At 37.8% G+C, this 27,080-nt stretch overlaps 1 protein-coding gene across 2 annotated transcripts in view; it reads left to right on the top strand.

Annotated features, from left to right (window-relative positions):
- Window positions 1–27,080, top strand: part of LOC150094999 (pappalysin-1-like) — a 171,488-nt gene that overhangs the window by 85,127 nt on the left and 59,281 nt on the right. For both annotated transcript variants that reach the window (XR_016550119.1, XM_090411011.1), the window contains exons 13-14: window positions 10,748–11,483; window positions 26,636–26,852. Coding sequence is in view for 1 of the 2 variants with exons in the window: in XM_090411011.1 (XP_090267137.1) it covers window positions 10,748–11,483; window positions 26,636–26,852 (953 nt within the window). In the remaining variant the exon portion in view is untranslated. The remainder of the gene's footprint in view (window positions 1–10,747; window positions 11,484–26,635; window positions 26,853–27,080) is intronic.

Here is a 27,080-nt window from a genome sequence, read left to right as displayed (position 1 = left end):
ACGTGATTATATCATTCTGTCTGATAGGTATCAGAGAGTTGTGTATGGTGGAGCAGTTTCCAGGAGGCAGAGGGTTACAAGTGGGGTCCCACAGGGCTCAGTACTAGGACCTATATTGTTTAACCTTTATATCAATGACATAGCCAGTGGATTGCAGGGGGATATTCAGTTGTTTGCGGATGATGCGAAGCTGGGAAGGATTATTAGTAATAGTGCAGATGTGGTAGCCCTGCAAGAGGATTTAAATAAGCTAGATAGATCGGCAAATGAATGGGGGTGTCAGTTTAATGCAGCACAATGTAAGGTCTTGAGGTTTGGGAAACATCGATGGGATGCTGCATACTCTATGGGAGGAGTTATACTGGAGGAAGTAGGGGAGACAAGAGATCTGGGGTTGATGATTGATAGAAACCTGAAGTTTAGGGGACATATTGCAAAGGTGGTGAAGGTAACACAGAGGATTGCTGCTATTATGAGAAGGACACTGACCTGCAGAGATAAGAGGGTTATCATTCCGTTGTATAAGTCTCTGATCAGACCACACTTGGACTATTGTTCTCAGATTTGGTCCCCAGGATTTGAAGGGGATAAATTAACTGTGGAAAGGATACAAAGACGGATGACAAAGATGGTTTCAGGACTGTACAAGGATAGTTATGAGGATCGGCTGAGAGAATGTGGACTGCAGAGTTTGGTGGATAGAAGAAGGAGAGGTGATATGATTGAGACTTTTAAACTGTTGAGAGGTGGTTACAGGGTTGACACTGGAGAGTTCTTTCACTTGGTTGATCAGCAGGAAGGAGTGATGACAAGAGGCCATCCCTGGAAGTTACGAAAGGAAACTGTGAGCAAGAAGGTAAGGAGTGGTTTCTTTGTGTGGAGGGTGGTTGAGCCGTGGAATGCATTGTCTGATGGAGTGGTGGGAGCGAGAACGGTCAGTGAGTTTAAAGAGTGGTATGATAAACTTTGTGTTTCTCAGGGGGGACCTCCCCTCGATGAGTCTTGACAGACTTTATGTCTTAGGAAGGACCTCCCTCGATGAGTATTTTGACTCCTTGGAGGCCTGAATTATAATAATAATAATAATAATAATAATAATAATATACCACCTGAGATTAGCTCTGCTAATGCATTCCTGGATGCTGACAATGTCAAGTTCTTTCCTAATATCCTCATTTTTAATATGATATTGCCATTGATGCCATCTGTTCACGCCTCTAATCTTTCTCAGGACTCTCATATCTGCGGTCTCTAGTCTTTGGTCAAGTGTTTTACTTCTAACCCAGCTCTCAGATCCATAAGTTAAAACTGGTTTGAACACTGTCTTGTATACAGCTAATTTAGTGTTCCGACTAATTTCTCTCTTATTCCATATGAATTTATTCAATTGACTTCCCACCATACCAGCTTTGCTGATTCTGTTGTCTATTTCTATATTTAATTTACCATCTTCAGTAAAAATTGTGCCTAAGTAGCTGAAATGTTTTACTTGTTCCACAGGTTCTCCATTCACAACACAGTTGACATTTTCAATGATTCTGCCTATTTTCATTGTCTTTGTCTTTTTATTGCTGACCTTCATACCATATCTATTACAACAGCTATTCAATTTTGTCAGAGAATCTTGCAGACTTGTAGCGGATTTATTTAGAAGTATAACATCATCCGCATAAAGCAAAGAGCTGACATTAACATCTCCAATTTTGATATCAGGTTTAATACCACATTCCTTCATAATGTGATCTATATAGATAATGAATAACAGAGGAGATAATGTACATCCTTGTCTCACACCAGATTTAACATTAAACCGTCTTCCTGTACTTCCTTCAATTCTAACTGCTGACTTACAACTCAAATAAAGACTAAGTATTGCTTGATATAATGCCCCATTGACACCATATAACTGCAGTGTACTGAATAGCTTCTCTCTTGGCACCTTTTCCAAATCGACAAAACCTAAATACAGATCTTTGTTATATTCCCATGCTTTCTCGACTATTTATCGTAAAGTGAAGATCTGATCCTGACAGCCTCTATTTGGCCTGAATCCAGCTTGTTCTTCACCAAGCTTTTCTTCCACAATTCTTCTCAACCGTTTCTCAAGTATACTGGCATAGATCTTGCCAGGAACACTCAGTAGGGAAATACCTCTGTAATTCTCACATTCAGTTTTATTTCCCTTTTTATATATGGGTACTATGAGAGCTCTACTCCAATCATCGGGAATTCGTCCCTCTGTCCAGGCTTTCTGAACTATGCAGTGCAACCACTGTAAGACTTTTATACCACCATACTTCAGCATTTCTGGTCGAATATCATCTACTCCTGCTGCCTTTCCACATATCAAGCCTTTGATGGCTTTTTCTACTTCAAGTATGGATATGTATTCCTGACTGCATGCCTGGTCAGTGTTTTTTTATCACTGTGCTGTCATCACTGCTTGTTTCATTTAGCAGTTTTTCAAAGTAATTACTCCATACTTCAAGGATATCTTTTTCTCTTGTTTTCATGTCACCTTTATCATCTCTAACTCCTTTTACAGCACTCTTTTCTCCATTCCTAAGCTTCTTCAACAACCTCCAGAATATTTTGCCACCTTCTTGATATTTATTTTCTATATTCTTGCCAAAGTCCTCTCATGACTTTTGTTTAGCTAATTTTACACACTGTTTAGCTTTCTTACATTTGTCTCTGTATTCTGTAAGAGTAAAAGCTGACTTATTTGCCAGGAACTTTTAACATGCTTTCTTCTTTTCCTTCACTGCCTCTTTAACTTCCTGTGTCCACCAGGGAGTTCTGATTTTTTTATCCTTGCACACAACCTCACCACATGCCTCTCTGGCAGAATCAATCAATGTTTTCTTCAGAGTTTGCCACTGAATCTCCAAGGTTTGATTCCTGTTCTCAAACTCTTTCATTTTCTTTTCAATAATATTTCTGTATTTTAGTCTACAGTTCACATCTGAGAGCTGCTCAACTTTTATTCGCTTTAAAACTTTCTTACATGTTATTCTTTTCAATATGAAATTCAATTTTATCCTGCTCAAGACTAAATAGTGATCACTTCCAATTTCAAATCCTCTGTACACTCTGGTGTCCTGCACTAGGGAGAAAACATCACTATCAACAATAACATAGTCAATGAGACTTTTCTTATTCCTAGCCTCTTCTCTCCATGTGAATTTGTGCACATTTTTATGTTGGAACATGGTGTTAGTAATAACCAGTCCATGTCCTGAGCAGAAATCCAACAGATATTTGCCATTATTATTAGCTTTGCTCTTTTCTCCAAATTTTCCCAAAATATTTTTATATGTCTCACAATCATTTCCTACTCTGCCATTTAGATCCCCAACAAGGACCAACTTTTCCTTTTTCATTGTGTCAGTTGCTTTTTCTAAAGCATCAAAAAATTCCTCCACTTCTACCTTAGTAGAACCTTCTGTGGGACCATAGGCACAAATAAGTCTCATTGTCCAGTTCCCCATTCTCATATTTGCCCACATTACTCTACTTGAGACTGACTGCCATTCAAGAAGATTAGCCTCGTATTTTGTGTTGAATACTATGGCTACTCCTTCTTTTCCTTGATTGTCATTGCCTGAATATATAACATTTTGTATTTATTGCTCAGAAAGATCTCACCAGTTTTGGTGTTTTTTGTTTCAGTCACCCCTATTATGTCGATCTGGTACTTATCTAATTCCTCAGCTAGCTCAATTTCTTTGCCATTCAGGCTTCTTACGTTGATAGTACCAATCTTTAACTCTGGTGATGTTGAGTTGGGGTTTGTTTTCAGATTTGTTCCAGTAGCTGACTTTTCACTGTTCGCCCAGGTTCCCTGGCAAAAACAACAGGGGGCCTTGTTTAACCGGGCAACGCCCCAGCAGGCATGAAATTTTGTCATGTTGTACCATCATTTTTTATTTTGGTTTAACCAATAAGAATACAATTTGGTCGGCTAAATCCCAAATTGCCAGCCCATCCTCGTTCGTTCAGTATCAAAGTAGATACCCAACAGGGTGCACCACAAGAAGGTGAGGATTGGACATTAGGTCAGAAGCCCTGGTCGGTTCTCGCATTCCTTTAAAGGCTATGTGGAGGTCTCCTCTCAGTTATACAGCTTTGACCCTTAAGCACCCCAAAGTTTACTTTGTAAGTTTACAAAAATCTTTCATGGATGGGAGTAATAAAAAAAAGTTGTATTAAACTGACATCTTTGTTCGATCATCCAAACCCAACCTTTCTGAAGGACTACAACATCAGCACTATTACTAATAATCTTTCCTAGTTTTACTTTATCTGCAGACAACTGAATACCAATACCATCCTGTAAAGAGGTGACAATATCATTGGCATAAAATTTAAACAGCAAAGTTTCCAATACTGAGAGCTGTGTGGAACTCCACTTCTGACCTTTTTTTTCCTTGATACAGCTCTCTCCTTCTCTTCAGCCACTCTTGTTACCTTATTATAAAAGGCAAGAAGATTACTGAAACAAGAGTGCTCTTTGACAGATTCATACTTATCTTCATAAATAATATTATCTTCATCTGCCCAATTTTTACATGATCACTCAATGATTACTTTAAAGTCATAACAACTGCACAAGAAATAAAAACTGGTCTTTGTTTGCAATCATTTCTCCTTCTACTGGCCACATAATGAAAGAATTCCTTAGGATTTTTAGTGAAAAGAAGAAGAGAGTGCTGCTCTCTTCTTCTTTTCCATTTTTGTCTTGCTTGCCACTATACTAGTCACTGTCCTGGCTCAAATCTTATATTTCTCAGCAACTGATTTCTACCTCGCATTATGCTTTTTCTATAATCGTAGGATGAGTGTTTTTTATTACACCTCAGAAAAGTAGCTTTTCTGTTATGAAAATTCTAGTTTTTTAAAAGTGGTAACTATTTTGCTTGTATAATTGTTGTATGTTGGATATTAGATTAGTGCATTGGATTGGAGACTGGCTATCTGATTGGTATCAACAAGTTGTGTATGGGGTGCAATATCCAGGAAAAGGAAAGTCACTAGTGGAGTGCCTCAGGGGTCTGTTTTAGGGCCATTACTATTTAACTTATATATTAATGATATTGGTGAAGATTTGGATGGAGATATTCAGTTGTTTGCAGATGATGCAAAGTTGGGACGAACCATAATGTGAAAAAAGGGTATATGTGGAACTACAAGGGGGGGTGATTATGAAGAGCTCAGGAGACAGCTTGCAGATGTAGCATGGAATGAGGAGTTAACTGGAAAAGAGATCAATGCAGCTTGGGGGATTTTCAAAAACTATTTAGTAGATGCAATGTCTAAATGTATACCACGGGTGAGAAGGTTAAATAAGGTAGGTGTGAGATGGATGAATAAAGAGATTAAGCATGCAATACAGAAAAAAAAGGCATTGTGGAGACAGCATAAGAGAAGCGGAAGTAACCAATTTCATGAGGTCTACAAAGACCAGGCAAGGAGGGTGACTTGGTTGGTGAGAGTAGCTAAAGAGAGGTATGAACAGCAGTTAGCTAATGAAGCCAAAAAGAATCCTAGGGAGTTCTTTCGATATGTAGCCAGCAAAAGAAAGAATGATTATGGAAGGATGACATTGATTGGAGGAAATGGTATAAAGACAGCTGTTGCAGAATGTGTTGTGGAGATACTTAATGAGCAATTCATAAACATCTTTCAATCTTGTGAATGTGACTTCATGGAGAGATTAAGAGCAGTTGATGATGGGGAGGAGAGACTGACTGTAAGTGAGCAAGAGGTGTTTGGGGAGTTGAGTAAACTAGATGTAAATAAGGCTGTGGGACTTGATAATATATCACCACGTATTCTGAAGGAGTGTGCCAGAGAGTTGACACCTGCCTTGACATATTTTTTTAATACGAGTCTTGCACTTGGTCAAGTTCCTAAAGAGTGGAAGGAGGGCAAGATTGTGCCACTTCATAAAGGAGGTGATCGAACTCAAGCATCAAACTATAGGCCTATCTGTGTGTCAGGTGTTGTGGTTAAGTTGTTGGAGAAGCTTGTGAGAACTAGGATCCAGAGTTGGGTTGACAACAATGGTATAATCTTTGATGGACAGCATGGATTTGCTAAAGGGAGGTCATGTTTTAGTAATCTACTTACTTATTACAATAAAGTGACTGCTTCCTTGGACAGAGGAGAAGAATACACAGTAATATACTTGGATTTCGCAAAGGCTTTTGATAGAGTACCTCATGATAAGTTCACAGTCAAACTAGAGCAGATGGGGTTGGATATTAGATTAGTGCATTGGATTGGAGACTGGCTATCTGATAGGTATCAACAAGTTGTGTATGGGGGTGCAATATCCAGGAAAAGGAAAGTCACTAGTGGAGTGCCTCAGGGGTCTGTTTTAGGGCCATTACTATTTAACTTATATATTAATGATATTGGTGAAGATTTGGATGGAGATATTCAGTTGTTTGCAGATGATGCAAAGTTGGGACGAACCATAAAGAGTAGTGAAGATGTTGTGGCCTTGCAAGAAGACTTGAATAAATTGAGTGATTGGGCAAGCAAATGGGGATATGAGTTCAATGTTGCAAAATGTAAAGTTTTAAAATTTGGAAAACAGAGATGGGATGCAGAATTTATGCTTGGTGAGAATATATTGTTGGAAGTAGAGGAAATAAGAGATCTGGGGGTGATAGTGGATAAGGATCTAAAATTTAGTGGACACATCGCCAAAATTGTGAAGACAACACAAAGACTTCTGGGAATGATGTGGAGGACACTGACATGTAGAAGTAGGGAGATACTTGTTCCAATGTATAAGGCTTTGATTAGGCCACACTTGGACTATTGTGCCCAGATTTGGTCACCGGGTTTTCAGAAGGATGAAGAGATGTTGGAAAGGGTCCAAAGGCGACTGACTAAGGTAGTTTCTGACCTCTGGAATGTTGAGTATGAGGAAAGATGGAAAAGATGTAATTTGCAGAGTCTCGTGGAGAGAAGGAAGAGGGGAGATATGATAGAGACCTACAAGTTGGTAAGGGGTTGTTATAGGATCAATGGTGGAGAAGTTCTACAGAGAATAGTGGGAGATCAGGGGAGAACCAGAGGTCATCCCTGGAAACTGTATAAGGAGGGTGTGAGTAAGGGAGTGAGAGGCAGGTTTTTTTCGTGCAGAGTTGTGAGTGATTGGAATGCCTTGCCTGAGAGCGTGGTGTCTGCAAGTAGTTTGAATGTGTTTAAGACACGGTATGATGAGATGTGTGTGTAAGATAAAAGGACCTCCTAGATGAGTCTTTGACTCCATGAGGTCTTGTTTAATAATAATAATAATAATAATAATAACCGTTGGAAAATGTTACGTATAAAGCAGGTGATTTTGCATGTTGGTGATGAATTCATACATTGCCTTATTCCTTCCTCCCATTCGACATGAACTGACCCTTCTTGGTGCTGTGTCAGCTAGGATTCTCACAACTGTGAGCAGACTATAATTTGCCTTTGTTGCTGTTTCTGATATCTTGCCTTCTTAAGTCTTCCTTCCATGAAATTGTCCCAAGCTGACTTCTAAGATTTTATAGTCACCTGCCTTATAATTCCAAATAAATTATTTTCTTCTGGAAATCTGTTTATCCTCTCCAAGTCAGGGCTACACGATAACTTTCATCAATTGGGGGCAAGGATGGCATCTTGGTTACAATCAGATCCCCCCCCCCCGTTACTAGGACCAAATCCAAAATTCTTGATTGTCATATTCCCTCCAGAATTTCAGAAATTCTGCTTCTTTATTAGTGTACAGTGTTTCTTCTGCTCAATTTAAACTGCTATAGGATATTATTATTATTATTATTATTATTATTATTACATAACACCTCTAAGGAGTCCAAAGACTCATCGAGGGAGGGCACCTCTCAACAACTCTCCATGTTTACCACTTAATCCACCAACTATACTGAACTGCCACTGCCATCATCATCTACACCAACACCATCTACTGCTCACCACCACCACTAGTATTTTTGTCTGTAAATTGCATGTATTCTGAAGGTTGATTTGACTGTATGTGGGATGAAAAACCCAAGTTTCCAGGTGAAAAACCATGCTAGTAGATCAGCTAACTCACCTTCAGTTGAAAAAACCCATATCAAGATTCCTCCCATCACGAGGAGAATTGAACTTAGGCATTTTCCATTTGAAAGGCACAACATATCATCGTTCTTCAAATTGTGCTGTGAAGGCATAATGTCACATAATCATCACTTGCTTTGCATTTGCCAAGCTTACTTGCCTAAAATTTCCTGCTCATCATCTTCTATGTTCACTAGCCTATAGCTGCAGCCCTGAAATATCCTGTACTGTCTGCTTGCATCCACCTCACACCATATGCTTTCAAAACCATTAGTATCTTTCTTTCCAAATTTTCTATTCTTAGGGGACACAATTTGTCACCTATCATAAGTAACACTCCACCATCTGGTTTGCCCTTCCTTTCCTATAAAATGCTATACTCTTCTATTCTTGTCAAGACATTATTTTATGTCAACCATGTTTCACTGATTCCAATAACCTTTGAAATATTTAATTCTAAAATTTTTCTCAAAAAAAAAAAAATAATAATAATAAAATAAATAAATAAAATAAAATAAATAAACCTGTGCTTACTCCCTTTGGGGAATTAAAAGGTATTAAATGTTTTATTTTTATAGGAGGGGAAAAAAAAATTAGAAAAAGATGAGTGTGGTGCAGGCATAAAATAGCATAAAATCCCCATTTATAAATTTTGTGGGATCCCTGAAGTGCTTTCAGTGAGACTTATTGGCTTTTCCTCTCCCTAATTGTAGTGGTATTGCCACTACAGAGAAGAAAAAATTTTGGCAGCATTTATATTACCACATTTAGTAATTAAAAGTTATAGTTAAAATGTGTCATTATTATTATATTGTTATCAACATTTGACCTCCATGGAGTCAGAGACTCATTGTGGGAGGTACTCACTATTGCATACAATGCTCATCCAACCGTATCTTAGACTGATTCAATGTGTCCACATCCACAACACATACAGGCCATGCATTCCACTCGCCAACCACCCTCCATGCAAAGAACCTGCTTCTCACTCCTTTGCTCACACCCTCCTTATAGTTTCCAGCAATGGCCTCTTGTTCTACTCCCCTCTCCCATTCTATGAAAAATCTCTTCCATGTCTACCTGATAACAACCCCTGACCAGCTTATATGTCTCCATCATATCCCTCCCCCTCTTCCTCCTATTTACAAGGCTCTGCAGCTTACATTCTCTCAATCTGTCCTCATACTCCACATTCCAAAGACCACTGACTGCCTTTGTGAATCTTCTCTGTACCCTTTTCAACATATCCTCTTCACCATGAAAACCTGGCGACCAAATCTTACACAATAATCCATATGGGGCCTGATCAAGGCCTTATACAATGGAATCATAACCTCTCTATTTCTACATGTCAGGGTTCTCTGCATCATTGTCATTATTTGATGTGATGTCATCACAACTTGTGCAATGTGGCCCTGAATTTCAGGTCCTTGTCCACCATCACTGCTAGATCTCTCATCTCCTCTACTTCTGTTAAAGTTTCCCCACCAAGTGTATACTTTGCATCCCATCGTTGCTTACCAAATCTCAAAACCTTACACTTGGCAACATTGAACTGATAGTTCCACTTACATGCCCATTCATGCAATCTATTCAAGTCCTCTTGTAAGGCATTAACATCAGCCTGACAGTGCATTGCTCTCCCCAGTTTTGCATCATCTGCAAACAGCTGGATACCACTAGTTAAACCTGACCCAATATCATTAACATACAAATTGAACAACAATGGCCCAAAAACTGACCCTTGCAGTACACCACTGGTGACTTTCTCTTTCGAGATACTGCACCCCCATATACAACTTTCTGATACCTCTCTGACAGCCAGTCACTGATCCAACACAGAAGTCTGTTATCCAATCTCATCTGTTTCAATTTATTTAAGAGCTTGTCATGTGGCAGTCTATCAAAAGCCTTTGCAAAATTCAAGTACACCACTGTATATGCATCTCCTCTGTCCAAGGTATTTATCACCTTGTTATAGTACATAAGTAAGTTAGTGAAACATGATCTCCTCTTAACAAACCCATGCTGATAACCACAGAGAATACTGCTGTTATCAACCCATTTCTGTATCCTACTTCTCACCAACCTCTCCAGGACCTTCACCACAACTCCAGATATACAGACTGGCCTATAATTTGAAGCTACAGCCTTATCACCGCCTTTATGCAGTGGAACAATTTTACTCTCCTTCCACTCCCTTGGAACCTGTGCTGTTGCAAAACTCTTATTAAACAGGCATGCCAATGCTACTGCCAATTCCCTGGAACATTCCCTTAAGATGTGTGGTGATATTTTTATGCACTCTCTATGATGAAAGTTTGTAAACTTATCACCTATACTGAACATGGTACTTTATACTGTATGCATAAAATGTCTTTCTATGTATTGTGCATTAGTGTATTATGCTATAATGCATAATCAGTGTATATGTAGTATATATTAATGAAAAATAACTATCTTGAAAATCTGCAAGAAAGAGTCATAATTTATAATATTTTCATGTCAGTAGCTCAATATCCATATTCCATATACTTGATGTTCAATCCCTATGTTTTGTCAAGTTATCGCATTTCACTCAATTAATTAATTTTGCTTTGCTTTTTCTAGAATTTAACAAATATTTTTCTATTTACAGCTTACATGTGGTCCTGATCCAAATTACAATAACAGCTGGCATCCTTGTGAAGATTCTAACACAGATGAATTTTGGTTAGCAGCTTGGTTCCAAAAACCTGTTGTAGCTACCTCAGTTTTCATCTTTCTGTCTTCAGATGGTTCTATTCCTTTTATATCACATTACACTAGCGCCACCTTGAACCTTATAGATATTTCTGGTAATCAACATCTTGTCAGGGATATTGCTCTTTCATGTCTAGATAATCCTACAGTGGTTGATATCATCCATGATTTGTCAACACCATTTTTTTTAACTACAGGAGTAAATGTGACATTTTCTTCATCAGATGTTGCAGTTGCAGCAATTCGTCTTAGGAATTCAGAGTACCTAAATCCTGTTACAATAAGCCAATGTCAAGGGAAACAACTTTATAATCCTCGTGTTCAGAAGTGTGTTTCCTACAACTGCAAAATACCACTATGTATTAGACCACTTTCCAAACATGCAAAGCTTTCCTGCACTGGATATGAAGAAGGAGATACCTGTCAGGTTGAATGTGATGATGGTCACTGGAAAACAGCTGATGATAATGAGACAAAATGCATAGGTGGGAACTGGGTGGGAGCAGATCTGCACTGCAAACCTATGGATTGTGGACCGCCAATGATATCCCATGCAGATGCTTTCTGTCCGGATGGTACAACTTTTGGGAAAGTATGCAACTTCAAATGCCGACCACCAGCACGACTTAAAGGTAATATTAGAAAATTTTAATATTTTGGGGTGAATATAACAACTGTAAATGAAAATGCCTATTTTTCAAGTTTGATATCATTAGCATATTTTGTGAGCTTTTACTCAACTTTAAAGCAGTATGAATAATGATAATGTTAATCAACATTACCAACAAAGTAAGAAGGAAGAAATAAAGAATGATCTTTCTATTTGAGAGAGAAATTCTTTATCATGCTGATCAATAAATGAATGTCAGAATAACACTGATAAAGCATTTAATACTACAATTCCAATTTAGAATTAAATCGAATATATATTTTTCAGTCTCATTCAAATTACTTTGGAGCAGTAGCTATCAAACTTCTACTGTTTAAGTACTAATTCTGTCCTCTGTTCAGTATTCTTGTATTTCATATTTTTACAAAACCATTTGTGAACTATTGGTTAAGATGATCTAGAGTGAGCTTTGATCACACATTAAATTGAAAAATCTATCAAGGAGAAGAGCCAGAAATTAAATAGAAATTAAATATAATCCTTGGTTATTGTTTTAAAAATTAACACTGTTTAAATGTACACCAAAAATTCTATCTGTTGGAATACTGCAAAGTTTTTTGATCACACATAGTAGTTTAGGAATCAATGGTATTGGGATTTTCAGTGAATCAAGAGTCATGGTAATGATATTTCAACCAATTACTGTATCACTGAATAACTACAAGAATCATTTCACTTGCCATTGTCCCATTCTTCTTACGTAATAATAACAGATGCTCCAATGCAGGCTTGCCAGATTCCAGATAACTCTTATTTAAGATGGCATGAGAGAATAATGCATGGATGAGGCTTCAAGTGCAAAGCCCATACTTTCACCTAAACAAAAAAACACTAACTGAAATTCTAGATTCCACAAAATATATATTTTAAGGAATAAGTAAATTAAGGTGGACAGGCTTTGGAAAGGTGATAAATGTAGATGGATATCAAATAGTATTCAATATCCATTTATAATGTGATGAAAACATTGAAAAAGAAGTAGCACTTATACTGAACGAAAAGATAAGTAAGAGCTTGTTGAATTGGGAGCCTGAAAAGTAATTGAATACTAATGTCTAGATTATAATAAAGAATGTATTAAAATTAACCATACAAATTTACATATCATCAAATGATAAGGATCTTGAAAGAAATGAGATTTTTCATGAAAAATTACACAACTCATCATCATTAAATTCCTGATAAGTACCCTTGGGGTAGGGGGTTACAGGATATTATGATAGTATTACATGAAAAAGATTATTACTAACTTTCTATCAACAGTTATTGTTATTATTATTATTATTATTATTATTATTATTCAGGCCTCCATGGAGTCAAGAGACTCATTGCAGGAGGTCCTTCCTAGGAAAAGCAGTTTATCATACCACTCCTTGAACTCATTGACCATTCTTGCTCTCACCACTCTATCAGGTAATGCATTCCATGGTTCCACCCTCCATGCAAAGAAACCACTCCTCACCCTCTTACTCACAGCTTCCTTTCGTACTTTCCATGGATGGCCCCTTGTCATCATTCCTTCCCGCTGCTCCATCAAGTGAAAGCACTCCCCAGTGTCCACCCTGTAACTGCCTCTCAACAGTTTAAAAGTCTTGATCATATCACCTCTCCTTCTTCTATCCACCAAACTCTGCAGTCCACATTCCTTCAGCTGAACCTCATAATTAACATTGCACAGTCCTGTAACCATCTTTGTTATCTGTCTCTTCACCCTCTCCACAGATCCTGGGGACCAAATTTGAGAACAATAGTCTAAGTGTGGTCTGATCAGGATCTTATACAATGGAATGATTCTCACAGAGTGCAGTGAGTGAGTGGAATAATTTGCCCTTAGCAGTAGTGAGTGCATCTAGTTAAATTTAAGGGATGGTATGATAGCTGGCTTGGGTGATTTATAGCCTCCCTTGATGAGTCCTTGACTCCCTGGAGGTCTCAGATAATAATAATAATAATGATGATGATGATGATGATGATAACTCTTCTATCTCTGCAGGTCAGCATCCTTCTCAGTATTGCAGCAATACTCTGGGTTACCTTCACTACATTTGCCCCACCTGAATTTCAGTTTTCTATCAGTCATCACCCCCAGATCTCTTGTCTCCCCCTCCAATCGAGTATGTAGCCTCCCATCGATGTATCCCAAACTTCAAGACTTTACATTTTGATGCATTAAACCGATATCCCCATTCATTTGCCCATCTGTCTAGTTTATTCAAATCCTCTCGCAGGGCTGCCACATCTGTACTATTACCAATAACCCTTTCAAGCTTCACATCATCTGCAAATAACTGAATATCCCCTTGCAATCCATTGACAATATCATTGATATAAAGGTTAAACAATACAGGTCCCAGTACTGAGCCCTGTGGAACCCAATTTGTAATCTTCTGCTTCCCTGATATTGCTCCACCATACACAACTCTCTGATACCTATCAGACGGCCAATCATGAATCCAGTTAAGACATCTAAACATTTAAACCCATGTGCTGTAACTTAAATATCAGCTTATCATGTGGCACCCTGTCAAATGCTTTTGCAAAATCCAAAAAAAAAATGGCAGTGTATGCCTTTCCCTCATCAACTGCTCTTGTCACTTTATAAAAGGCAATCACATTACTTAAACAAGACCACGCTTTAACAAATCCATGTTAATTTTCACAGATAACATTACTCTCATCTGTCCCTAATGGGGGCAGATGAAAGTACAGCAATCCCTCAATTAGTGTGCCTAATGCGTTCTTTAAAACAGGCGCATCAATCAAAAATGCACTAAATCGAATATAATAACCTAGGGGAAAAAGTATAATTCGTTCCTCAAATTTCTTTTTTGAATCTTAATTTTTTTATATAAAAGAATTAAGGTATGTCTCAGGGCCTAGATAAAGTAAAATCATGAAGCTGAAAGACAATAAAACATATTCAGAATATAAATGTTATTATTCTACTTCTTAACAAAGAATTGAGCTAATGTAGTTTGGCAGGCATTTTGTTTCTTTTTTTTTTTGTGCAACCGACAGTATGGCCCTATTGCCTCTTCTACTCTTCTGCAAATTTTACTGCTTCTGTCTTCATCAGGGTCAGCTTCTAAGCATTGCTGCTTAAAAACTTCGATTGTACGAAAAATATTTTCAAATTGTTTCTGTGAAATCTCTTTTGGCTGACTATCAGTGGTTAAATTTTCTTCATATTCTTCGGGATCTTCCCACTGTGCATCTAAATTTAGCAGGTCGGAATCACTCAATTCTTCAGAATGAGATTTAATTAACTCTAGGACGTTATCATTGAAGGGGAGAAAGAAATGAAGGATGTACGAATTGGTCACCAACACGCAAAATAATGTGCTTTATAGATAAAATTTCCCAACTGGAAATTTCCCAACAAGCAAATTAATTACCACTTTAAAAACTACAATGATCATAAAAGAGAAGTTAATTTTCCGACGTGTAATAATAAACAACTTATCCCAGAAGACGGATTGATTATCCTATTTCTGAATGGATTATCCTTTTTGTGACATGCAGAGAAGTGTCGAAGGGTCTCAAATCTGTGGGCGTACTATAGCAGACGACATAAATTTTGGCAGTAAAAATTTGGAACACAGTATACATAGTGTACATGCAAGTAGTGTAGTATGCTATTAAAAATAACTTTGTAAAATGTTTTTAAATCGTAACTAAATTATTTCATTCTGGTGAGTGATTTTTTAAAATAGTTAGCCATAAAAATGTATAGATAGAAAATTTTTAAAATCTGTAACAGTTATTTTTAAGATGTATATCATACATCAGAAAAATTGGGGAATGCAAATTGTAAAGACACATGAATAAGAGGAGAGGGAATACGTATGACTTCTTCTTCTTCTGCAGCTTCTCCCACTTAAGTGGGATCACTGTTGATGATGAGTCTCCTCCACATCCTCCTTGGGCTGTCACCACATCCAAGTTCTTCATCCTCAAGTCCACTTCTACCAGCTCCCTCCATCTCTTCTTTGGTTGCCCACGCTTCCTCCTTCCTTGCACATCCATCTGCATGACCCTTCTTCGTCCTCCCTCCTCATCACATGACCAAACCATCTCAACCTTGTCTCCTGTATCTTCGCACCTAAGTTCGTAACTTTCACTGTTCCCCTCACATAGTCATTTCAGTAATGCAGGATACAAGTTCCCTTGTATCCTGCATTACACTTCCTTCTCAGCTCCTCCATCTTCTTCCACTGTTGAACCTAAGTATCTGAAGTCCCTCACCTTCCTGATGACATTTCCTTCCAGCTCCAGATCTGTCTCCTGGCTGCCACCCACAGTGCAACACATATACTCTGTCTTACTTCTGCTCAGTCTCATACCTCTCTCTTCCAGTACTTTTCTCCATCTTTCCAGTTTAATTCCCGCTTCTTCTCTTGAATCTGCACACAGCAAGATGTCATCTGCATACAACATTGTCCAAGGTGCATCTTCTCTCACCTCCTCTGTCACCACCTCCATCTCAATGTTAAACAGAAACGAACTTAATGCTGATCCTTGATGCAAGCCAACTGTTACTTGAAAACTTTCTGTCTGTCCCAGACAGGTCTGAACACTTGTCTTCACATTTCTGTACATCTACCGCACCAACCTGACATATTTCTCCGGAACCTTCTTCTCCCTCAGACAGCTCCAGACTTCTTGACCTAGTAATTATATGACTAAAACATACAATTACAAGGTTAATGTGGAAGAAATTTTTCATAGAATGGGAGAGGGGGTAGAACAATAGGCCATTCCTAGAAACTATAGGAGAATGTGAGTAAGGGAGTGAGGAGATGATTCATTGCATTATATTGTGTATAGATTTGGTCACCTGGTTTTCATGGTGATAAAGATTATTATTATTATTATTATCTCTGATATCCAATCTTTGAGTTTCTTATTCGGTTTTAAAACAATGTGGGATTTAACATCCCCTTAATTTAAATAATAATTATTATTATTATTACCCCAAGTCCTCATGGAGTCAAAGACTCATCTGGGAGGTCCTTTTATCACACACACATACATCTCATCATACGAGCCTTAAACACACTCAAATTCCTTGCAAACACCACATTTTCAGGCAAGGCATTCCAATCATTCACAACTCTGCACGAAAAAAACCTGCCTCTCACTCCCCTACTCACACCCCTCTTTATACAGTTTCCAGGGGTGACATCTAGTTCTCCTCTGATCTCCCACTATTCTCTGTAGAACTTCTCCACCATTGATCTTATAACAACCCCTTACCAACTTGTAGGTCTCTATCATATCTCCCCTCTTCCTGCTCTCCACCAGACTCTGCAAATTACATCTTCTCAATCTTTCCTCATAGTGAACATTCCAGAGGTCAGAAACTACCTTAGTCAGTTGCCTTTGGACCCTTTCCAACATCTCTTCATCCTTCTGAAAACCTGGTGACCAAATCTGGGCACAGTAGTCCATGTGTAACCTAATCAAAGCCTTATACAATGGAACAAGAATCTCCCTTCTTCTAAACGTCAGTGTCCTCTGCATCATTCCCAGAAGCCTTTGTGTTGTCTTCACAATTTTGGCTATGTGTCCCCCTAAATTTTAGATCCTTATCCACTATCACCCCCAGATCTCTTATTTCCTCTATCTCCAACAATATATTCTCACCAAGCATAAATTCTGCATCCCATTTTTGTTTTCCAAATTTTAAAACCTTATATTTTGCAACATTGAACTCACATCCCCATTTCCGTGCCCAATCACTCAATTTATTCAAGTCTTCTTGCAAGGCCACAACATCTTCACTACTCTTTATGGTTCGTCCCAACTTTGCATCATCTGCAAACAACTGAATATCTCCATCCAAATCTTCGCCAATATCATTAATATACAAGTTAAATAGTAATGGCCTTAAAACAGACCACTGAGGCACTCCACTAGTGACTTTCCTTTTCCTGGATATCACACCCCCATACACAACTTGTTGATACCTATCAGATAGCCATTCCCCAATCCAATGCACTAATCTAATATCCAACCCCCATCTGCTCTAGTTTCACTGTCAACTTATCATGAGGTACTCTATCAAAAGCTTTTGCAAAATCCAAGTATATTACTCTGTATCCTCCTCCTCTGTCCAAGGAAGCAGTCACTTTATTGTAATAAGTAAGTAGATTACTTAAACATGACCTCCCTTTAGCAGATCCATGCTGTTCATCAAAGATTATACCATTGTTTTCTATCCAAATCTGGATCCTAGTTCTCATAAGCTTCTCCAACAACTTAACCACAACACCTGACACACAGATAGGCCTATAGTTTGATGCTTGAGTTCGATCACCTCCTTTATGAAGTGGCACAATCTTGCCCTCCTTCGGGACTTGACCGAGTGCAACATTCATATTAAAAAAATATGTCAAGACAGGTGTCAACTCCCTGGCACATTCCTTCAGAATACGTGGCGATATATTATCAAGTCCCACAGCCTTATTTACATCTAGTTTACTCAACTTCCCAAACACTTCTTGCTCACTTACAGTCAGTCTCTCCTCCCCATCATCAACTGCTCTCAATCTCTCCATGAAGTCACATTCACAAGATTGAAAGATCTTTATGAACTTCTCATTAAGTATCTCTACCACACATTCTGCAACAGCTGTTTTTATACCATTTTCTCCAATCAATATCATCCTTCCATAATCATTCTTTCTTTTGCTGGCTACATGTCGAAAGAACTCACTAGGATTCTTTTTGGCTTCATTAGCTAACTGCTGTTCATACCTCTCTTTAGCTACTCTCACCAATCGAGTCACCCTCCTTGCCTGGTCTTTGTAGACCTCATGAAATTGGTTATTTCCACTTCTCTTATGCTGCCTCAACAATGCCCTTTTTCTCTGTATCGCATGCTTGATCTCTTTATTCATCCATCTCACACCTACCTTATTTAACCTTCTCACCCTTGGAATACATTTAGACATTGCATCTGCTAGATAGTTTTTGAAAATCCCCCAAGCTGCATTGATCTCTTTTCCAGCTAATTCTTCATTCCATGCTACACCTGCAAGCTGTCTCCTGAGCTCTTCATAATCACTGCCCTTGTAGTTCTACATATACCCTTTTCTCACAGGGGTCCTCGCACTGCTGGCAACTACCCGGGTAATCACCTCATGGTTACTCTCACCAATTGGTGGATGATTTGACACCTTATTTATAATTACATCCTCTGATGAGATGACCAAATCCAAGACCCTCAATCCTCATGTGCCCTCTGTTACATACCGTCTGAGGTAGTTATCCCTCAAAAACTCAAGAAACTCATTTTCTTTACTTCCAGTTGCTATCTCATCATTCCAGTCTATATTGCCATAATTAAAATCACCCATAATGATCACTCCTTTTTTATTTGCTTGGCTAATTTGACTATCCATTTCACTATCACCACCATCCACATTACCTGGTCTATAACAACATCCCACCAAGTATTTGATTCCATTCACCTCTATCTCACACCATACTGCCTCAAAACCACTGGCACTATTTCTGTCTTCCATCTCTACTTTGTATGGACATAACTCTTTCTCTATCAACAATAGCACTCCCTCTCCCTTTTTTACCCCTTCTATCCTCACGAAACACATCATACCCTTCCATCTCTATTCCTGTCAGGATGTCATCCTCATCTAACCATGTCTCACTTATTCTGACAATCTTTGGGTAAACAGACGCAATTAGTGCAACCATTTCATCTGCCTTGTTTCTTATACTTCTAGCATTGGTATACAAACAACAGCTCATTTCTGGATCTACAGCTAGTTCCACTGATACCACTCACTCGATGTGATCTCTCCAGCATGGAGAGATCACATCGAGTGATCTCTCCAGCATTTCCCTTTCTGCTTCTTCATTTTAGAACCCTTTTCAATTCCAACTGTTTCCTCTTTATCCCTGGTCATCCCATTCCTTTCCTGTCTACCCATGCTCAGATTTATAATTCAGATCTACACAGATTTAAAAAAGGTTCAAAGAACATTCACAGAACATAGTAACTAGTCTTTGAGATATGAAGAAAAATTGAGGAATGCAAATTGTAAAGCCACATGAATAAGAGGAGAGGGAATACGCATGACTAAAGCATACAATTATTAGGTTAATGTGGAAGAAATTTTTCATAGAATGGGAGAGGAGGAAGAACAATAGGCCATTCCTAGAACTATAGAAGAATGTGAGTAAGGGAGTGGGAAATGATTCATTGCAGTCAGTAAGTGGTGAATGGAATGCATTTCTGAGAGTGTGGTGAATGTAGACACACTGAATGAGTTTAAGGCACAGTTTGATGAGCTTTGTGTGTTTGATAGTGTGTACCTCTCACAATGAGTCTTTGACTCCATAGAGGTCTGGCCTTAATAATAATAATGTGTATTTAAGTTCTGTAGATCTAGAGAAGACATTATTATTGTTATTATCCTAAGATCCCATGAAGTCAAAGACTCATCTAGAAGATCCCTTTGTCATATACACAGCTCAACATAACTTTCTCTGCAGATACCACACCCTCAGGCAGGGTATTCCAATCATTCACAACTCTGCATGCAAAAAATCTGCTTCACACTCCCTTGTTCACACCATCCTTATTCAGCTTCCAGATGTATACAGGTGTATACAACTTCATTATACACCTTATACTAGGATCCAGAAGTGGGTTGACAACAATGGTATTATCTTCGACGGACAGCAGGAATTTGCTAAAGGGAGGTCATGTTTTAGTAATTACAAATTATCTTACTTTGGACAGATAGGTAGGTCTGTTCAGAAACGCATCTCGGAACATCAAGACCACATTCGTCTTCTTAAACTGCAGAAATCTGGCCTCTCTCAACACGGAATTGAAAATCCAAACCATAGGATCCATTGGGAAAAGGCTAAACTTTTACATAGATCTTTATTTAAACATGAACGTTTATACAAAGAAAGTTCTGAAGCCCTACTACACAGACCACATTCGTCTTCTTAAACTGCAGAAATCTGGCCTCTCTCAACACGGAATTGAAAATCCAAACCATAGGATCCATTGGGAAAAGGCTAAACTTTTACATAGATCTTTATTTAAACATGAACGTTTATACAAAGAAAGTTCTGAAGCCCTACTACACAGACCAAACCTAAACCGCAACGACATTCTTACTATTCCTAAAGTATGGGAAATTATCATACAACGTGTTAAATAATTAACGTTTTTTTTTTTTTTTTGTACTACTTTAGCACGTTATGCACGTTTTCATGAGATTCTATTGTAATCATGCACCCTAACTGTATGTTATTCCTAATTTTTGTTTAAATACTGTACTGATGATGTCCTAAGATACTTAGGATGAAATATTTACAATTAAATAATTTTCACTGTGGTTTATACATGTGTTTCTTCTAATTAATTAAAAAAAAATACAATAAGGTGATGGCTTCATTGGAGACAGAGGAGAGGGATACACAGTAGTATACTTAGATTTTGCAAAGGCTTTTGATTGTTTACTGCATGATAAGTTGAGAGTCAGACTAAAGCAGTTGGGGTTGGATATTAGATTAGTGCATTGGAGGGGAGACTGGCTATCTGATAGATATCAGCAAGTTGTGTATGGGGAGAGCAACATCCAGGAAGAGGAAAGTCACTAGCGTGCCTCGGGGGTCTATTTTAGGGCCATTGCTGTTTAACCGGTATGTTAATGATATTGGCGAAGATTTGAATGGGGATATTCAGTTGTTTGCAAATGATGCAAAAGTTGGGATGAACTATGAAGATTAGAGAAGATGTTGTGGCCTAGGGAATTTATTCAAGAAGACTTGAATAAATTGAGTGATGGGCATGGAAATGGGAATGAAAGTTCAATATTGCATAATGTAAGGTTTTAAAATTTGGGAAACAAAGATGGGATGTAGAATTTATGCTTGGTGGGGATATATTTTTGGAGGTGGAGAAAATAAGAGATCTTGGGAGTGATAGGGGATAAGGACCTGAAATTTAGTGGGCACATTGCCAAAATTGTGAAAGACATACTAATAAGCATATCAGAAAAGATATTGGGATTGTGAACTAATACAGACAAGAAATGGATATCAAAAAACACCAAATTAAAAATAGAGGAGAGTGATAGAATAAAAGAGAAACTGTTACAGATTGGCAAAAATGTTGAACAAAAACAAGCAGAAAGATATACAGCAATTAACAAAGAAATAAAAAGAAGTGTAAGAAATGATAAAAGAAAATACATAGAGAATCTAGCACAAGAGGCAGAGGATGATGCATATATAAATGATACTAGAAAGTTGTATGATATTACAAGAAATGACTGATGGTGACCAGAATCTAGAATTAAATGAACAAAATGCATCATTAGATATAAATTTGAACGAAATAACAAAAATAGAAATTACAAAAGCAATAACTCAGATCAAAACAGGTAAAGCACCGGGAGCAGACAACATACAAGACACAGGCCAGAAGAGTGACTAGTATGGTAAGGAAGACGAAACTGGAATATGAGAGAAGATTAGCCCTAAGATCCAAATAAATCCTAGGGAATTTTTTAGATATGTGGCCAGTAAGAGGAGAAATGACTGTGGAAGAATGATATTGTGGGATAAAAATGGGAATAGAGTGACATGCAGAGGACATAGTAGAATTGGTCAATGACCACTTTATTGGAGTATTTCATCCTGGAGGAGTCAGTTTTAACGCTAGAGGGATTGGGCAGGTTCAAGGTTTAGAGGTGCAGGAGGAGAGTTCAAATACTGAGTACTCTGGATGTCAGTAAAGCTGTGGGACTGGATAGTATTTCACCATGAGTTTTGAGAGAATGTGCTAGGGGACTGATAGTGCCTTTGACCTGGCTTTTCAATGAAAGTCTGGCTGTGAGAAAGGTGCTCATGGAATGGAAGGAAGTTAAGATAGTGCCATTGCATAAGGGCAGTAGCAGACTGGAAGTGTCTAATTATAGACCAGTTTGTGTGTCATCAGTAGTTAGTAACATCTTGTAAAAAGTAGCAAAAGACTGTATACAGCATTGGGCAGATGAGGGTAATGTTATCTGTGAGAGTCAACATGGATTTGTGAAGGGGCGCTCTTGTTTTTGCAATATGCTAGCCTTTTATGATAAAGTTACAAGAGCATTAGATGAGGGAAAGGCATATACTGCCATTTTCTTAGACTTAGCAAAGGCATTTGACAGGGTGCCACACAATAAGCTGATATTCAAGTTGCAGCACGTGGGTCTGGATGTCAGATTGGTCAACTGGATTCAGGATTGGCTGTCCGATAAGTACCAGAGAGTTGTGTATTGTGGAGCAGTATCAAAGAGGCAGAAGGTTACAAGTGGGGTTCCACAGGGCTCAGTACTGGGACCTATATTGTTTAACCTTTATATCAATGACATTGTTTGCAGATTGCAAGGGGATATTCAGTTGTTTGTGGATGATGCGAAACTGGGAAGGGTTATTAGTAATAGTGCAGATGTGGTAGCCCTGCAGAAGGATTTGAATAAGATAGATGGGCAAATGCATGGGGGTATCAGTTTAATGCAGCAAAATGTTATATCTTGAGGTTTGGGACACATCGATGGGACGCTGCATACTCTATGGGAGGAGTTAAACTGGAGGAAGTAAGGGAGATGTGTAAAATCTTCTAGGAAGGTGGCTAAATAAAGTATTTGCTATTACCAGATTGTTTTCTTCACAGAACTGTATTAATCTTTCTCCTCTTGGATTTCTATGTCCCAGGCCCTGGTTTCTCATGCAGGAAGAGATCTTTTCTGAGCCTACTTTCGATTTAGATCTCCCATAACGATATTTATGTCATCTGATTTAGCATTGTTAAGTGCATTTTGAATACCTACATAGAAATATTCTACATCTTCATCTGGGTAATCAGAAGTAGGTGCATATATTTGAACAATAAATATATTAAAAGGTTGAGCTGCAATTTTTAATGCAATTATCCTGTCACTTATGGGCCAAAATCCAAGTAAGGATTGTGCAATCTTATTTTTTAGTACAAATGCTACTACATTCCTATGACTGTCTCCACATGAGTATATAATTGAATGGCTCTTTCTGTTTATTTTTCCACTATTAGTCCATTTGACTTCATTGATAACAGCAATGTCAATTTTCATTGCTTCAAGTTCTTGTATAAGGTTATCTAACTTCCCAGCTCCATTTTTAAGAATGATACTGGGAATATATTGGCCAAAACAAATATCAAACGAAGAACTATAACAGAGAATAAACCAGAAACCCATGTTGCAACAGATACGTGAAAGGAAATGGAGATGGTTGGGGCAAAAAGTGTTGAGGAAAAAAGATAAAATAATAGTAAAACAGGCTCTAGATTGGAACCCACAGGGTAAAAGAAGACAAGGAAGGCCAAGAGAAACATGGAAATGAACAATACTGAAAGAAATAACAAATATTAATAAAAACTGGAACCAAATAAAAGCAGAAGCAAAAAACAGAGTCCGGTGGAAAATTGTGGTGGAAGACCTATGCTCCCAGGTGGAGTGAAGAGGATTAAGTAAGTAAGTTGCCAAAATTGTGAGGACAACACGAAGAATTCTGGGAATGATGTGGATGATACTGACTTGTAGAAGTAAGGAGATTCTTGTTCCATTGTATAAGGCTTTGATTAGGCCACACATGGACTTCTGTGCACAGATTTGGTCATCTGTTTTTCAAATGGACAAAGAGATGTTGAAAAGGGTTCAGAGGTGACTGACTAGGGTAGTTTCTTATCTTTGGAATGTTGAATGTGAGGAAAGGTTGAGAAGATGAAAATTACAGAGTCTAGTGGATAGGAGGAAGAGGAGTGATATGATTGATATGATACAATTTAGTAAGGGGTTGTTATAGGATCAATGGTGGGAGATCAGGGAGAACATGAGGCCATCCCTGGAAGCTGTATAAAGAGGGTGTAAGCAGGGGAGTGAGAAGCCGGTTTTTTGCATGCAGAGTTGTGAATGATTGGAATACCCTGCCTGAGAGTGTGGTGTCTGCAGAGAATTTGAGTGTGTTAAAGGCACTGTATGATGAGCTGGGTGTATGACAAAAGGACCTCCTAGATGAGTCTGACTCCATGGGGTCTTGGGATAATAATAATAATAATTTCAGTTTTTTTATGGCTTTTTCTATTTCATGTAGGATACGAGGCAGGGTAGATCTCAAAAAAGGATATTGGATGGATAATGAGACCAGAACAGACCAATATGGTCTATACCCATAATTAGCATTATGATGATGATGAAGTATGGATATGCACTCCTGCTGGAAGTTTTCTAAGACTGTGCACATTGCTTGTTTTATTTAGCAATCTTTGAAAGTAATTACTCCAGACATCTAGAATATCTTTATCTTCAGTTTTCATGTCACCTTTTTTATCTTTTATTCCTTTTACAGTACTCTTTCTTCCTTTTCTAAGATTTTTCAATGGCCTCCAGAATATTTTTCTGCCTTCCTGACATTTACTTTTAATATTCTTTCCAAAATCTTCCCTTGATTTTTGTTTAGCTAGTTTTATAAAAGTGCTTTGCTTTCTTACATTTTTCTCTGTATTCTCTAAGAGGCACAAGCTGACTTACTTGCCAGGAACTTTCGATATGCTTTCTTCTTTACCTTGACTGCCTCTTTAACTTCCTGTATCTACCATGGAGTTCTTATTTTTCTATTTTTACAGAGAACTTCACCACATGCCTCTCTGGCTGAATCAATCAATATTTTCTTCAGGATTTGACAATGAATCTCTATGGTTTGATTCTTGTTTTCATTCATTTTTTTTAAGTGTATTTGAATCTACAGTTCACCTCTGAACAGTGTTCAACTTTGATTCGTTTTAAACTTTCTTACACACTCTTCTTTTTAATATGAAATTCGATTTTATCTTGCTCAAAACTAAATAGTGATCACTTCCTATTTCAAATCCTCTGTATAATCTTGTGTCCTACACCTGTAGTAAAACATTGCTATCAAGTATAACTATAACATAGTCAATGTGATGGTTCTTATTTCTTCCATCTTTTCTCCATCTAAATTCTGCACATTTTTATGTTGGAACATGGTGTTAGTAGTAACTATTCTATGTCCTGAACCAAAATCCATCAGGCACTTACCATTATTATTAGCTTTGCTCTTCTCTTCAAATTTTCCCAAAACATTTCTATATGTCTGGTGATCATTTCCTACTCTGCTGTTTAGATCTCTAACAAGGACCAACTTTTCCTTTTTCATTGAGTCAGCTGCTTTCTCTACCTTGAAAAACGACTTTGTTTCTTTCTTGGAAACCTTCTGTGGGACCACAGGCACAAATCCAAAAAAAAAGTCCATTATTGTCCATCACTGTACTTGACATTGCCTACTATTCAAGAAGATTATCCTTGTATTTGGTGTTGAATGCTATAGCTACTCCTTCTTTTCCCTAATTGTTATTGCCTGAATATAACATTTTGTATTTGTTGTTTAGAAAGATCTCACCTGTTTTTGTGTTCTTTGTTTCAGTAATGCCTATTATATCGATCTGGTACTTATCCAATTCTTCTACTAGTTCCATTTGTTTTCCACTGATACTTCTTTCACTGTTAGTACCAATCTTTAACTTAGCTGATGTTGAGTTGAGATGTGTTTTGGGATTTGCTCCAGTAGCTAACTTTGTGCTGTTTGCCCTGGTTCCCTGATGAAAACAATGGGGCCTTGTTTAATCAAGTGATACCCCAGCCAGCATGAAATTCTATCATGCTGTGCCATCATTTTATATTGTTGTTTAAGCCAATAAGAATACAATTTGGTTGGCTAAATCCCAAAATGCCTGCCCATCCTCATTTGTTCAGCATCCAGATAGATATCTAATAGGGTGCCTTATGAGAAGGTGAAGATTGGGCATTAGGTCAGAAGCCCAAGTCAGCTCTCAGCATTCCTTAAAAGGCTACATGGAGGTTTCCTTCCAGTTATACAGCTTTGACCATTAGGCACCCCTCTTCCACAAGAGATTTAACTCAGTTAAATCTATTTAATAAAAATGAACATAATAATTTACAGTGTGTGAAATATATAACTATTCATTATGTAACATATATGATTATTTATAATATGAATTTTTTATAGGTGGTACCTCTAATAGTGGTTTAGTGATTTGTGAAAAGAGTGGCCACTGGTCCATTCCTGAAGTTCAATGCCAGATCACATGCAGCACTCCTTCTGCTCCAAATCATGCTGTTTTGGATAGCCATCATTGTCGACATGTTGATTACCTATATTATGGTCATCGCTGTCGTTTCCGCTGTAAAGCTGGATATTATGTGGAGGGCTTCTCTATCCGAAAGTAAGATAGACATGTTTTCTAAAGTTACTGAAATAGTTGAATGTATAAAAACTGCATTGATTATAAAGCTGTATTTAATTATAAAAACTACACCCTTAGTTTTCTATTATCCTAGTCAAATCATTCCAATGCATATTTCAATGAATGCTGGAATGATTAAGAATGATAAGGGCAAGTAATAGAACATTAATATCAACTTTTATGCTGCTATAATAAAAATAAGGCTGA

The sequence above is a fragment of the Typopeltis vanoorti genome, chromosome 21, assembly GCF_054136105.1.
Source record: "Typopeltis vanoorti isolate ZY-2024b chromosome 21, IOZ_Tvanoo_1.0, whole genome shotgun sequence".
NCBI lineage: Eukaryota > Metazoa > Arthropoda > Arachnida > Uropygi > Thelyphonidae > Typopeltis > Typopeltis vanoorti.
The sequence above is the reverse complement of the archived record's forward strand: the minus strand, read 5'-3'. Positions and strand labels throughout refer to the sequence as shown.